The following is a 15,302-nucleotide window of genomic DNA, read 5'->3' on the forward strand; positions in this document are numbered from 1 at the left end:
GCCTTGGCAGCAGAGAGCATGTCCATGGTGTAATGCTTGATGAAAGGTAACTCAGTGCTGCTTTACAGATGTCCGTGAAGGTTACTCCCAAAGGTGTGAAGCTGATGAAGCGCAGACATGGGTAGAGTGGGATTTGATTGCTTCAGGTGGTTGAACATTCTATGACTTGTAGGTTAGAAGGATAAGCTCAACTAGGCATCTGGACATTCTTTGTCTGGAAATGCAGGAGCGTCTCACAGAGCCCCTGTATGCTACAAACAGATGCTTGGTGGATCTGAAGTCCATGGTGCAATCCAGGTAATATAAAAGTGCCCTCTGCACATCCAAGGAGTGTATTGCACTTTCTAAAAGCATAGATGGATCTTTGAAGAACACAGGGAGAGCAATGTATGTGTTGCAGAAGGAAATGAGGGAGGCATCAAGGAGAGGCAGGGCAGTAATAATGGGAGACTTCAATTACCCACACATAGACTGGATAAATTCACAGTCAGGTAAGGACAAAGAGCTCACATTTCTAGATATGCTGAATGGCTGTGCCCTAGAACAGTTGGTCTTGGAACCGACCAGAGAGAAGGCGACCTTGGACTTAATCCTGAGTGGTACCCAAGACCTGGTGCGTGATGTCAGTGTCATCGACCCTTTAGGGAACAGTGACCATAGTGCGATCAAATTCAGCATACATGCAGAGAGGGAATCAGCAAGGAAGTCTATCATAGACACTTTGAATTTCAGAAGAGGAAACTTCTCCAAAATGAGGAGTATGGTGAAAAGAAAACTGAAAGGCAAAATCAGGAGATTCACATCACTCCAAAATGCATAGAGTTTACTCAAAACCACAGTACTAGAAGCCCAGTTAGGTTGTATACTCCAAAGGAGGAAAGGTACCACTAAGTCCAGGAGGATGCCAGCATGGCTAACAGGTAAGGTCAAGGAAGCCATAAAGGGGAAGAAGGCTTCATTCTGAAATTGGAAGGCCAGTCCAAATGCAGAGAACAGAAAGGAACACAAACTCTGGCAAAAGAAATGCAAGGTGACAATAAGGGAGACGAAAAGAGGGTTTGAGGAACATTTAGCTAAAAGCATCAAGGGGAATTACAAAAACTTCTTTAAATACATCATACGGTTTTTAGTTTTAGTCTTTTAATGAGTCGAGCCGGTTGAGATGGAAGCTGCTGGAAATGAAGAACCAGGTCCCTGATGCACTGGAAGCGTTCCTGAGGTAAGTACGCCTTCCTGGCTTCTGTGTCTAGGACTGCTCCAATGCAGTTGATAACATGAACTGGCTCCAGTTTGGATTTTTTTCCAATTGACTTGGATCCCCAAGTCTTGGAGGAAAGACAAAACATACTTCATCTGAGAAAGTAACCCTACTCTGTCTTTGGAAGTCATGAGCCAGTCGTCCAGGAATGGAAAGACTGATATACCCTGCCCTAATGTGAACCTGAGATATTTTCTGTGTCTTGTCCTGATGCCAATGTGGAAATACGCATTGTTGAGAGCCAGCATAACAAGCCAGTTCTCCTATATAGAAGAGATAGGATCTCTTGTAACGCTATCATGTGAAATTCTCACACATGGACAGAGCAAAGTCAGGCATGTCTCTGTAGGGAGATTGCAGCTTCCAAGGATCATGATTTGGACTCAGCCAGGTGCTTGGCAGTGCTCAATTGATGGTGTGTACGTGCTGCTGATTTATTAATTTATCGTAGTTTTATACTGCCTGATATGTAAATCTCTAGATGTACAAATCCCAGCATTAAAAATAACAGATTTATCTAAAGTTTGTTGGAAGTGCTTTTCAAATTCTTCCGGGGAGAGGACCTCCAGGGCATTTTGTAGATCTTCCCATAAGCCAAGGCTATATTTTGCCATGCACGTGGAATAGTTTGCTATCTTGATGGATAGGCACAAAGTGGAATAAGTCTTTCTTCCCAAAATATCCATTTTTCTCCCCTCTTTCTGCAGGCATAGTATGCTACCAAACAGACCTAGAAGATGATGAACCGGAGTCACATCTGTTGTTAGTGGCAGATAAGGTTTAGCCTGTGATGATTTCCAGGGCTGGACTTTTTTGAAATCATAAGGGAAACTGGGAGATATTGTCCCCAAAGGTACCGAAGACATTGTCACCTCTGCAGCTGACGAATGTGCCAAGCCACATGAATGCCACGGTGAGGAGTCTGCTAAATGGGCAGTAGTCAGTAAACCCATTGCCAGAGTATGGTGGACAAATGGCTGTCCTGCAGCTGATTCCCTAGGAGTTCCAACCTCCGAAGATCATGGAGGGAAACCTTTAATGTGGATGTACTGGAGTTGGAGTTGAATATAGAAAGCAAGGTGTGAGCAGTAGTAGGATCCAATACTACATCCCTGTCATCTTCGTCAACACAAAAAGTTAGTATTGGGCTTGGCATCGGAGTCACCAACCTCGATGCCGAGAACACGGCATGTTTAAAGTAGAAAGTGGAACTTGTGCTCTTGGAGTCGATGGAATTTGGGTCGACATCAATGAGGTCTTTTGATTTCATCTGGCAGTGTCAATGGAGCTGAACAATCTATTGGAGTGGGAGCTGGAGACAGAGAGCAGGCTCTCAACATTGACAATCTCAGTAGTGATGTGTGGTCAACATCGAGGAACCTTTGCTTCTCTGATGACAGTTGATCCTTCCCCTTCAAGGTAAAGGTTCTCAATGCCAAGCAATGTTTGTCAACCCCGACTTCAGAGGTTGAGGATTTTGAAAGCAAAGTTTGCAGGTTGGACGGGGATGGTGTCCTTTCTTCTGTCAAGCCCACTGTCTTGGATTTCTTTGGTCATGGAGGAGAAGGATAAATCCAATCCCAACTGTTTCATTTTCAAAATTGAACACTTCGGTGTCGAAGTGGGAGCAGACTTCAGGATCCAAAAGGATGCCAAATGTCAAGATCTGAAAGGATGCCAATGCCGAGGTTGATGGTTGTGGTCTCAACGGAGGTGGCTTAGATGCCGAGTCCCTCAAAGTCAACGATGAGGCCGTAGGGTGGGGTTCCCCCGATGTCAAAAGGCTTAATACGTCATCGTAAATGGTGGTGTGAAGCCGCAAAGCTCAATTATTTCTGTTCTGCTTTGAAAAAGATAAACATATCTTGCAAGAGGAGACATTGTGCTCCTCTCCTAGGCAGATCAAGCATAGGTCATGCAGGTCATTTGAGGGAAGCTTGGCATTACAGTCTGTGCATCAACTGAAGCTCCGTTTTTCCTCAGACATTTTAAGGATAGTCAAAGTCCAAAGTCAAAGACACCAGAGAAATACAGAATCTGTTCCAAGTAAAAAAACCCGATAAACAGTCCATTATATCTTATTTCTTATTTTACAGAAGAAATCACAAGGAAGAACTTTACCGACGAGGAGCGACAGCCTGAGGACAGAAAGCAACAGCGGTCGGAAAAAGAACTGAAGAACATGGCTCCCGGCCCACCTTTAAATAGCACGCTGTAGGCATGGGGGTGGGGCTCGGTTGCCTCAATGAGCTTCAGCATTCTACCGTGAGGGTCCTGCGCAGGTGTATTACCCATTCTTATGGATCTCGACGGATAGCAATCCAGATCTGCTGGATACAGAATATGGTCTTGCTGTCCAGTTCTTTGATATACCTGTGCTAATCTGATCAAGTACACGCCAGAATGAGACGCCAGAATGAGATTCCAGAATACATTCCTAATCTATTTCAATAGGCATATTCTAACTAAACCAGCAGCAGGCAAACATGAAGAATAATGTTAACATTCAGTTCACTACATTAGAATTATTAATTTAAAAGATCTGAATTTTCTCAAGTGCACTACTCTCAAATGCACTACTCCCCACCTCTCAAGTGCACTACTGTTTGGGGAGGCTCACTACTGGTAGAAATAATTTCTGCAATAGTTTGTATTACCATAATGCATGTGACCAGATTTAGGTTACTAATGATTTTATAGCAGGATAGTGAATAGTAGCATTTTTTTAACCCCATCTTAATAATAAAGAAGAGTTGCTAGCTAAGAACTAATGACAACTGCTTTAAATCAATTACTAAAATGCTAACAGACAATAATTAGTAGGAGGATACAAGAGTAGAATTCATTGACTGCTGAAAGACTGGTAATTTCCACTGTAGAGGCCATGGGAAATTTCTGTACTGATTTGCAAATGCTCTTGTTTCTGTATCTGTGGAAAGCATATACACATGACATCAATAGTCAAAAACAATAGATGGTGAAGAGTGTTGGCAAGTGTCTTATAACATGTTACTCCAACACATTTTTGAAAACCTAAAGTAAAAGTTACCTATGCAATTGTTCTATTACACAAATGTACTTAGACAATTCAGATCTACTGAACCTCAAAGCATCACATCAGCATTAGCCCAGTTGCTTAATTTTTTTACAGCAGCTTTTGTTTTTCCATATCGTGGGGGAAAGGCTAAAAGATTTTCATATCTCTGTCCAATGGTTAACATCCACAGTATCTATAATCATAATATACTTCAGCAAATGTTTAAGTGTACTCTTCCAAAAATACTTTAATGTATCACTAAACCTGTCCCATCACACGTGCCTTCAGAATGATTCCAACTCCTGCCCCCATTTTAATGTTAACATGGAGCAAGCCTAAGGTGAGATTAATACATTATAGTGTTACACTTCTGCTGTCCTTGCTTTTCCTGTAAGCCCATGAAAAGAGACTCAGATTTCACTATAGATTAGATGTCGACCCTGCTAACTGGGCAAAGGGGTGCTTTTAAAAGTGGTGACTATCTTATATTTAGCAGGGGGGAGCAATGGTCCTTACTCGATTCAGCATAAACTGGTAGGACATAAACTGGTCCTTCTCAGCTTCAGGAGCTGTGTGCACTCCAGCTGGTGGTTGTGCGCTGATAAAAACTGTAATGGTGGCAAACCCCCCAAGCTATGACTGCATGCATACCAGTGAGGCATCTCCCATCTGCCTTTGCGTGATACCAGCACTTAGGGGCAGCTTGGAGACATTCCACTGGCAAGCAGTTTTAGCTGGGGGGAGTGCCACCATTATGGAAGTGGTGGTGAATGGAGGAGGAGCAGGCATGGACCTGTTCTCTGCTTTAAAGGGGCTGTGTAAGCCCTCGGTTTTAAAGGGATATGCCCGCAATTCAGATGCCTAATAGCATTTTGGCACATCTCTAATGCAAAACACTTTGTCAATTTTTGCTAGGTTGGGGCAGTGATGGAAATATTCCCTAGCAGGAATCAACTGAGGGCTGGTTTACACATGCATATTCAGCTTGACTAATGCAACCTCAAGTGTGAGCCATTACAGATCAAACCCCACAGATTATTGTTCTTACAGAGAGGGTAGGGAGACTGAGAGGGAGGGAGAGATTGAGAGGAGAGAGGGGGAGTGGTGATCTAGGCTGCATTACCATGTTCTTCTAATTAAGAGATTTAACACATTCCTGATGTTTCTGTCTAGAGTTTCATTGAGTCTTTTCCATTAAAACATTCTTCCAAACCTGACTCATCAGAGAACTGAGTGAAGAATTAGGAGAAATAAAAGAAATAGCACAGTTGTACATAAAAAAACAAGCAATGATGGGAAATTAACGTGAAGGAATCCACAAACAAAATGTCAGGGCAAATTAGGCTTTTTCTTCCTTTCCTTTCCTTTTTTTTTTAACAAGAAAAGCTGGCTCTCAAGATAATTTGTGGAATTTCTCCCCCTCTCTATTTATGCTATTGTTTATTTGGCTTTCAGTACTAAATGAAATTTAGTAAAGCAACAAGCGTAGGTGATGAAATCAGTTGATCTGTCAGCTATGTGAAGGGAAAGCATGATCTTACTAGTTCTAAGAGAATGATCTAGCCAAGTTAAACATTTTAAAGTTCTACTGATTTCAATTAGAGAGATAAGTATGTGCCCCAGTGTCTCCCTCTAAAATCAGTGAGACTGAAATATGCGTAACTTGCTTGGATCACACCCTAAGCAATTAATGCATGCATATAATTTTCCAGGTTTTTTGGAAATATAATTAACCATTCCCCAATGAATGATGAATCTATCCCCATTCAAATGTCTTTGGGTAATGACTGATTTAACTGAAACAATAAAAGCTGTCCAATTAATGTTAGTTGATCAACTGTCCACCTTTAGTCAACCGCTCAATTAAATAATTACATTTTAAATAAGCTGATTTTATTATCTGAACCTCAATAAAGATGCCTTTCTGAGATACTGAAATAAGTATATGTAAGCTTTTGTTTATTAAATTATAGGATAATATTCAGTAATGGAAGGAAAGGTCATTTTTAAAATTTTGTTGTCAATTCCTATTATATTCATCAAAACTACAGCAAAAACCAAAACAATGTTTCCTTAACTCTAAGTCTTACTGATTAAACTTTGCTCTCATAATTAAATATTTGATTTATTAATGTATCAGTTTAACCTTGCAACTCTAGAAATAAATTAAAATACTTTCGCAAAGATAAAGTCAAAGAAAAAGCAACAATGAAACATTCTTTCACCAAAGAAAAAGCAACAATTCCAAAATAGTGTAAGATAGTTTTATAATTAAATCTGGCATAGCTATGACCAGAACCCATCTCATTTTTGTGCCACCCCTCATTTTTGGCCTACTTTTGAAAGGGGAAAAGGCACAGGAGATCACTATGTCCATGTCCCCATTTGTCCACCCCAATAACCTTTGTGTTTATAGGCTAAGTTTATATGGGAGGGGGTCCTGACAGTGTTATTTTTATTTTGATCTGCCAACTTGAAATAAGATTATGGCAGCCACTCAAACAATTAGTACCATCCATTTTATCTCTCATATCTTTGCAGTCCAATACAGACCATATTCACAGTATAATCAAATTAAATATTACAGTGAAATCTGATCCAAATTGGTTATAAACCAAGACCCACTACATAATACCTCTGTGAAATTCACCAGGCAGAAATAAGTTGAAACTAGGCTCCATTAGTCCTACTTGGAATTTATTATTTTCCGATGCCATATAAAAGAGATAGCTAAAACAAATTCTGTACTGGTTCTACATTGTTTTGTCTATTATTCAGTTTTAAAAAAACACAACACCTTATAGGATGTAAAAAACAAAGATATTCTGATATTTGTAAAATTGTACATTTTCACCTACCTTTTCATCTCATCCTTGCTGGTGTCAAGGTAGTATCTTAACAATTGAAACTCTGCTCCACAAGATAGCAATATAAATGTGTCTATGTAATAAAACTGTGCTGATCGGATAGATTTATGAAACATTTCCTTGCCCTGAAATTAAAAATATATAATTAACATTATATACTGGATAATTTTCAGTTAGATAATGTAAGAGACTTGCAAGTAATTTCCTTATAGAGTCCAGTCATTTTAGCATGTTACCATCTGTGTTAATTTTCTTACTTAAATATTTGTTCATCTTAAGTTTTATTTGATTGCTGTTTAACATAATTACTATCTAAATCAGTCAAAGCTAAAGGCCATAAGAGGAAGCTACTACAACATTCTGAAAACCTGATATCTTACAAGAATCCCTGGTTTGACTTCAGCCCTTTGCACCACAGTACAGAGTGGTGCCCAGGAGCTGGTGAGAGATTTCAGAGTTGTAAAAGCATAGTGTTATCCAATTCAGCTTTTATTTATTTATTTACATTTATATCCCGCTCTTCCTCCAAGGAGCCCGGAAAGGTACACCCACTCGGGGCTCCTTGGAGGAAGAGCGGGATATAAATGTAAATAATACATATTTAAGTTTCTCCTCACAACAACCCTGTGAAGTAGGTTAGGCTGAGGGAGAAGTGACTGGTCCAGAGTCGCCCAGCAAGTATCATGGCTGAATGGGGATTTGAACTCGGGTCTCCCTGGTCCTAGTCCAGCAGTCTAACCACTATACCACACTGGCTATATGGGAGGGCAGCATTGCCAAGGAAGTCCAGCACCGATGCAAAAATGAAATGAGGGAACTGGTAAAAAGCTGAAAGGGAAAGTCAGGAGAGTCAAATCACTCCAGAAAGCATGGAACCTATTTAAAACCAAAATAATAGAAGCTCAGTTGGAATGTATACCAAAGAGGAGGAAAGGGATATACAGGTTGCTTGCTTGTAACAGATGATCTGGTAGTGATCTCACAACATTAATAAACAATGGGGTTCTGCACCTGTGTAAACTTGGAGTAAAATTCATTAGCTCCTCAAGACGCCCCAAACCACCTTCTATGCATGCCCTGCAGTATCTTATACCGGCAGTTAGGCGTCCCCCTTTCAGTTTCTTGTTGGCCGACTGTAAGCATTTTCCTGTAAGCATCTCTGAATTCACAGATCATATTGCTTGCACTTTGCAGTGGGGATGACTGAGTGGGTTTTATGAATGTCGTGAGATCACTACCAGATCATCTGTTACAGGTAAGCAACCTGTTTATCTGGATAGTGATCTTAGGACAGTCATAAACAATGGGTGAATTATGAGCTTCCCTTGAGGAGGAGGGAGCCTCAAGCTATTGCAACACCCTTTTCAGTACTGCCCTTCTGAACTCAGCTGCTGCTGCAGAGTGAAGGTCTAAAGCATAATGCTTGACAAATGTTTGGTCTGATGCCCAGGAAGCAGCCAAGCAGATGTCCTTGAACCTCATGCCAGACAAATGCGCTGCTGATGTTGCATACACCCTTGTTGAATGGACCTTCACCAATCTTGGTGGGGTCAATTTTTGTAGTTCATAAGCCATCATTATCGCCTCCACTAGCCAATGTGATACTTGTTGGTGTGATGGCGTTTGGCCTTTTCATTGGCTGCTCATGCAGACAAATAGATGTTTTGTTTTCCTAATCCTCTGTATTTTAAATAGAACAGCACAGCCCTACGCACATCCAGCGAATGCATTGGTTGCTCCAAAGGCAAGGATGGATTTCTGAAAAAGATCGGCAGAGCTATATCTTGGTTTAAAAGAAAGTATGAGACTATCTTTGGTCTGAAGTCTGGATCCAAGCGCATCACTACCTTATCTGGATAAAATTTTGTATATGATTCATATATGAAGTGCTAGAAACTTGCTTACGCATTTCACACTTGTTATTTCCACCTGGAATACTGTCTTCAGTGCCACCAATTTCATAGCAGCAGTTGTCATTGGCTCAAAAGGTTTTTCTGTTAGTGTGGAAAGCACAAGAGACAGACTCCATTTGTCCATGGGCTGTCGTACTGGTGGGTACATATTATCTATGCCTTTCATGAATTCCTTGCACCTAGGGTGAGAGAACACTGTTTCCCTATCCCATCCACTGTGGCGTGCCGAAATTGCTGCCATATGCACCCTGAGACATTCACGAGTCCCTGTGAATTCAAGGATGTGAGATATAGCAACACCTCCCTTAGTGTTGCTTCCTTGGGCGTAAAGTGCTTTGACTTTGCATAGTTGCAAAACCTCTTCCATTTGGCCCGAAAATTTCTCCTGGTGGAAGTCTTTCTGTTATTCAGTAAGATTTTCCTCAGTAACCTATCCTCCATGCTGTAAGATTTAGTGTGGCTAAGTTTGGGTGCAGTAGCTGACCTTTCTCTTGAGTTACCTGGTCCGGTTGCTGTGGTAGTTGCCTCTGGTTCTGGCCAGACAGTCTGAGAAGCTGCAGGAACCATAGCTATCTTGGCCACCAGGGGGTTATTAAAACCCTCTGGTCTTGTTCTGCTGTACCTTGGCTACCACCATGTTCAGTAGGGGATACAGCGGATACAAGTAAAATGTACTCAGAGTCCATTGAAACTGGAATGCATTGCCCTTGGAGTGGCTTCCTAGTCCCATTCTGGAACAGTACTGCCCGCATTTCTTGTTCTGCTCAGTTGCAAATAGGTCCACTGTTGGTGTCCCCCAACATGCTAACAGCTCTTCCAGGAGTAAGGGATTCATCTCCCATTTGTGTTGTTGGATCACATGACTCCTGCTCAATGCATTCGCTAATGTGTTGTCCTCCCCCATATGTGGATAGCAATCATATTAATATTTTGTGTGATGCACCAGTTCCACATTTGTAGACTGAGCTGACACAGTGGCTTTGATATGGTGCCCCCTTGGTTGTTTATGTATGCAATTGCAGTGGTATTGTCCATTTGTATCTGGATCACATGGTCCATTATGGTGTTCCGAAAAGACTCCAGAGCCTTGAAGGCAGCCAGTAGCTCCAAGAAGTTTATATGCAACTGCCTTTCTCATGCAGACAAAAAACCTTGCGCCCTTAGCTCTGACAGATGAGCTCCCCAGCCCAGCATGGAGGTATCTGTCATCACCATCAGCGTGGGCACTAGAGATTTGAATGGAATTCCCCTCTGGAGATTTGTGCTGTTGGTCCACCAGTGTAGAGGGGCCAACACCTTTTCTGGTATGAGCAAGAGTTTGTTCTATGGATCGACATGGGGGTGAAATTCCGACAAGTACCACGTATTCAGCTTCCTCAGTCTCAGTTTCGCATAGCGTACAGTAGATGTGCATGAAGCCATCAGGCACATAAGTACCTGGATCAACCTTGCTTTCTGTAGTGGTGTCATTTGGAATACTTTCATTATTTTTCAAATGCGTTTGTACCTGTCTTCTGGTAAATAAGCCCTCATTCTTCCATGTCTAGTACTGCACCAATGTACTGGAGTCACTTGGCAGGTTGTAGATGTGACTTTTTCCAATTGATTTGTACCCCCAAGTTGTGTAACAGTGATATCACCATCTTCACATGGGAGGTTAACTGTGCCCTTGTTCTTGCAGTGAGGAGCCAGTAGTTCAGATATGGAAAGATGGAGAGGCCCTGTATTCGAAGGTAGGCTATGATTGCTGCCATACACTTTGTGAACACTCTTGGGGCCGTTGCTAGGCCAAAGGGTAGCACATTGTACTGGTAAATTTCTGTGCCCACCATGAAGCGCAGGTATTTCCTGTGGTTCTCCTGTATGCCGATGTGGAAGTATGCGTCCTTCAAATCCAACATCGCAATATACCTATCTTCATGCAGAAATGGAAGGATTGCTTGCATTATCATGCGAAACTTCTGTACCTTGAGATACAAGTTCAACCAGTGTAAGTCCATTATTGGGCGTACATCCCATCTCGCTTTGGGATCTGAAAGTACCAGGAGTAAAAGCCCACTTGACTGTGAGCCCTTTGCACTGGCACAATTGCCTGTTTCTCCAACAATTCTTTCAGCGTTGTTGTCTCAGGAATATATTTTATCCCCATAAACTCTGGCAGAGTCACGAACATTATTGCATACCCCGTTGTGCTTATGCGCAACACCCACTGGTCTGATGTTATGCAGTGCCATGCTGGAGCATGACTTGCCAGTTTGATGGAGACCCTGGCAAGCATCAAGGTGATGCTGTTCCTTGCGCAGATGGTGAGTATCATCATCTTGCTGGCTTTCATAAGTGCAGATGGGCTCTGACTGCAATCAAAGTGTTGTTTGGCCTGCTGTGCGGCCTTCTAATGGTTCTGCTGGTTAGTTCTATTTCTAGCAGCATACCTTTTTTTAGTTTTATCTTTGATATGGCTTTCTATAGTCCTTTCATTCATTCTGCCAAAATGTGTTTTGCCTCCTTTGGTAAGGTTGATATCTTGTATTAGTATATCTTTGGGTTGTGAATGATTTCGCCGTGTTCTTTGATTTTTTCCATTGTGGTGTCTGTTTCATCACCCCTTACCATCGAAGTGGAGTGCCTCTCTGCGATCATGCATATTCTGTTATAGTGTGGTCGCATGCAACCATGTGTGCCTCCTCAGCATTATTACAGATGTTAGGATGTGGGATTCTGATTCTGTTAGATGCTTTGTGTTACTTAATTGCTGGCGTGTTGTCATTGCTGTTTTGACAAAGGTGCTTTCAAATCTTTTTTGAAACTCATCTGGAGTCAGATTAGCACACTCTTCAAACAAACTCTCCCACAAGGAGTATGTATACTTCGATAAACAAGCGATGTAATTGGCAATCTTAATAGTAAGGCATGCTGTTGAGTATGTTCTCCTGCCAAGAACATCTAGCTTTTGTACCTCCTTATCTGCTGGAGTTGTGTGGTGCCTTCCACCTCTGGAAGATGATGTGCAATCTATTACCAGTGAGTTAGGTACAGGATGTTTCATAAGATACTCATTGTCTTCTTCCTGTATCCTATGCAGTGTTTCCAGTCGCTTTGATATTGGCATGGACGTCTGGACAACTTCTTAAGTTGACTTTGCAGCCTTGGTAATGACCAGTAGCATCGGTAAGTATAGTGGCTGTAGTCCTGTCATCCTTTTCATGAAATTGTACACCAGGTCATCCAGATCTGTTGTTTTTTGTTTAAGGTCCAAGCCAAGTAACTCAGCCATCTCCACTATCTGCTGGTGATAGGATTTCATCTCCTCTGTTGGTGACACAGATGGAATTGTTGATACAGTCTGACTAGGTTCAGGGATGTGTTCCTTGGACTCTTCTACCGAGGAGTCTGAAGCATAACTTTCCGCCTCATCTGAAGAGTCCAGCTGCTCATCAGTTTGGTGGCTCGAAGCCCCACTTGTGTCCAAGGCAGTGTCTGTGGAAGATGTGGTCATGTTCCTTCTCATGCCTTTCTCTGCAGGTGGATTCCTATTGTTCCTCCTTTTGGTGTCTTTTGTTTGGATTGTTTGTGTAGCTGTGCCCTGTGGCATCAGTGTAGTGTGTGTAGCCACTACCGGAAGGGGAGGGAAGTTCATTTGAATGGAAACTCTTCTTATTTTGGATCTTGGTTCTTGTAGCATGACTGTCTGCACTTATGTGTCCCAGTAATCTTGCCTGTTCGGCGTTACTTGTGTTGCGGTCTGTGTTAAGCGCTTCCTTTGCATTTGCCATTGTTTAAATAAAGAATATTCTTCTGGTGATAGGGTTATGGAGATATCCCCCCAACCCCTATGCAGTAGTAACTCCAACACTGGAGTGGCCTTATATGGGCCTGTATACAACACCGAAGGTGTACTTGGTGCCAAAAGATGTTGATCCGATTCTTCCTCCTCCACCTCAACATCCAGTCCGTGACTAAGGAAGCCTTTGAACGTAGTGGTTGATCGAGTGCTCTATCCAGACTCCATCAGCTTAATGATGTCTGTCACTGATGTAGGGTCTAACCCAGTCTCCACCTCAGACTCGACGTCATGTGCAATGTTGAAGGTGACAGGTCTCTTCTCACTTGACCTCGATGTTGAAGGTGACAGGTGTCTGCTCACTTGGCCTTGATGTCAAAGAAGTTGGCTTCTAACGTGGCAGTTTCGGCATCAATGGCCACTGTTGAGGTGTTGTTGCCAGTGAGAGAGATGCCACTTGGTGTCATGATTCCAGCATCTGCTCACTTGTCTTTGATGTCGAGGATGTAGACATCCAATGTGGCTGCCTTGGCATCAAAGGAGACTGCTGTGGGATTGGTGCCGGTGAAAGTGACAACACTCGATGTCATGATTCTGGCCAATGTTGGTTTGATGCCGATGGACTTCTCATCTTCTGCAACCCTGTCGGAGAGGGGTTTGTTTCAGATGTCTTGCTATGGTGTTTTTTCTTGTGTGTTTTGTCTCTGTGTTTCTTCGGTGGCGGAGCGTCCACTAACAGGTTGCCCTTTCTCTTTGGGCTGGCTTGTATGGCAGTCGGTCTCTTGAAAACCGACTGTGTTTCATCCCTCGAGGTCGAGGCTGCCTCCCCAGACACCGAGGATTTAGACTGCGTATGTGTTGTAGCCTTCAGTGCCGATTTCGAGGTTGAACTCAAAGCCGCAGGTGATTGGGGCATAGTTTTTCTGGGGCAAAGCGTGTTCTCCATTAATGCCACTTTAAGTCGGGCCGCTTGGTTTTTAAAAGTCTGTTTAGAGAATGAAGAGCAGATTGAGCAGGCCACAGCACTATGGCCCTCCCGCAAGCACAGCAAACAGAGTTGGTGGCTGTCAGATGAGAGGAATTTCCCCTTGCAATTTTCACACCTTTTAAAGGTGGTCTTCTCCTTAGGAGATTTTGCACTCATGGCAGGAACAATAGGGGATTTTTCTAATAGAGTAATCAATTCCAGTCCCGGGTCAAGCCAATAAATCCCGCCATAAACACAGTTAAAATAGTCAAGCGTTCTTATACATGTTTAGAGTTCTGTAGTCAATGTATCATGTAATTCTCTAATACTTTCCAAAATCTGTGGGTAATAGTCATTCTGTTCCGTTTTCAAGCCATTGAAACTGGTTTTTTTTTTTTAAGTTTAATTGCTTATTTCTGAGGAGCTTTAGTAATCTGAAGATGTGATCGCTAAGGAAACGCCTGGAAACATATTGGCAGCCAGTGCAGTTCTTTTAGAATTAGTGTTATGTGGTAGGGATGCGCATGAACCGGTACACAGGCCATGTTAGAGGCATGCAAACCGGTTCACAAGTGGCCCGGTGCAATGGTCTGATGCCGGGGGGTCTCGTTTTAAGGGCGGGGGAGTTATACTTACCCCTCCCACCGCTTTCCCCCCCTCCGGTGCTCAATTTTTTCAGTGAAATTTTTGGGGCGGCAGTGTTCCTAAATGCCACTCCTGCCCCCTTGTTGACCGGTAAAAGTGGGAGTAACTTCTGTGCATGCACCCACTGCTGACGTGCATGTGCCTGCCACACACATCACATGTTGCGTGGGCATGCGCAAGTCAGCAGCAGGCGCATGCGCGGAAGTTACTTCCGCTTTTACCTGTCAACAAGGGGGCAGGGAGGAATGCTGCCGCCCCAAAAAATTTACTAAAAAACTGAGCACTGGAGGGGGGAAAGTGGCAGGAGGAGTAAGTACAACCCCCCCTTAAAATGAGATCTACCCAGCATCGGACCGCGCCTCCGCGGTCCGTGCACATCCCTATTATGTGGTCCCTTTGTGTTGTCCCAGAGACCAATCTGGGTGCCTCATTCTGTACCAATTACAGTTTCCAGGCTATGTACAAAGGCAGCCCCACATAGAGTGCATTACAGTAGTCAAGCTTGGCGATTACCAGCATATATACCACTGTTTTAAGGTTACTCACCTCTAGAAATGGATGTCGCTGATGTATCAACTGAAGCTGATAAAAAGTGCTCCTGGCCACCGCCTCAACCTGAGAAACCAGGGAGAGCTTTGGATCCAGGAGCACTCCCAAGCTACGTACCTGATCTTTCAGGGGGAGTGTAGCCCCATCCAGAACAGAAAGATCTAAACCATCTCTCAGGTCCTGGACACCCACAGTCAGTACCTCTGTCTTATTTGGATTCCGCTTCAGCTTGTTATCCCTCATCCAGCCCATTACTGCCTCTAGGCAGACATTTAGGGGAAATAT

General features: G+C 42.9%; 1 protein-coding gene across 11 annotated transcripts in view; it reads right to left on the minus strand.

The window, feature by feature from the left end:
- The window catches only part of WDR27 (WD repeat domain 27), a 169,097-nt gene that overhangs the window by 89,063 nt on the left and 64,732 nt on the right, over positions 1-15,302 (minus strand). For all 11 annotated transcript variants that reach the window (XR_008316483.1, XM_053297383.1, XM_053297418.1 and 8 more), the window contains exons 19-20: positions 7,154-7,287; positions 4,090-4,187 (exon numbers count right to left, since the gene is read on the minus strand). Coding sequence is in view for 10 of the 11 variants with exons in the window: in XM_053297383.1 (XP_053153358.1) it covers positions 4,090-4,187; positions 7,154-7,287 (232 nt within the window). In the remaining variant the exon portion in view is untranslated. The remainder of the gene's footprint in view (positions 1-4,089; positions 4,188-7,153; positions 7,288-15,302) is intronic.

Source organism: Hemicordylus capensis, chromosome 1, assembly GCF_027244095.1.
Source record: "Hemicordylus capensis ecotype Gifberg chromosome 1, rHemCap1.1.pri, whole genome shotgun sequence".
Taxonomy (NCBI): Eukaryota; Metazoa; Chordata; class Lepidosauria; order Squamata; family Cordylidae; genus Hemicordylus; species Hemicordylus capensis.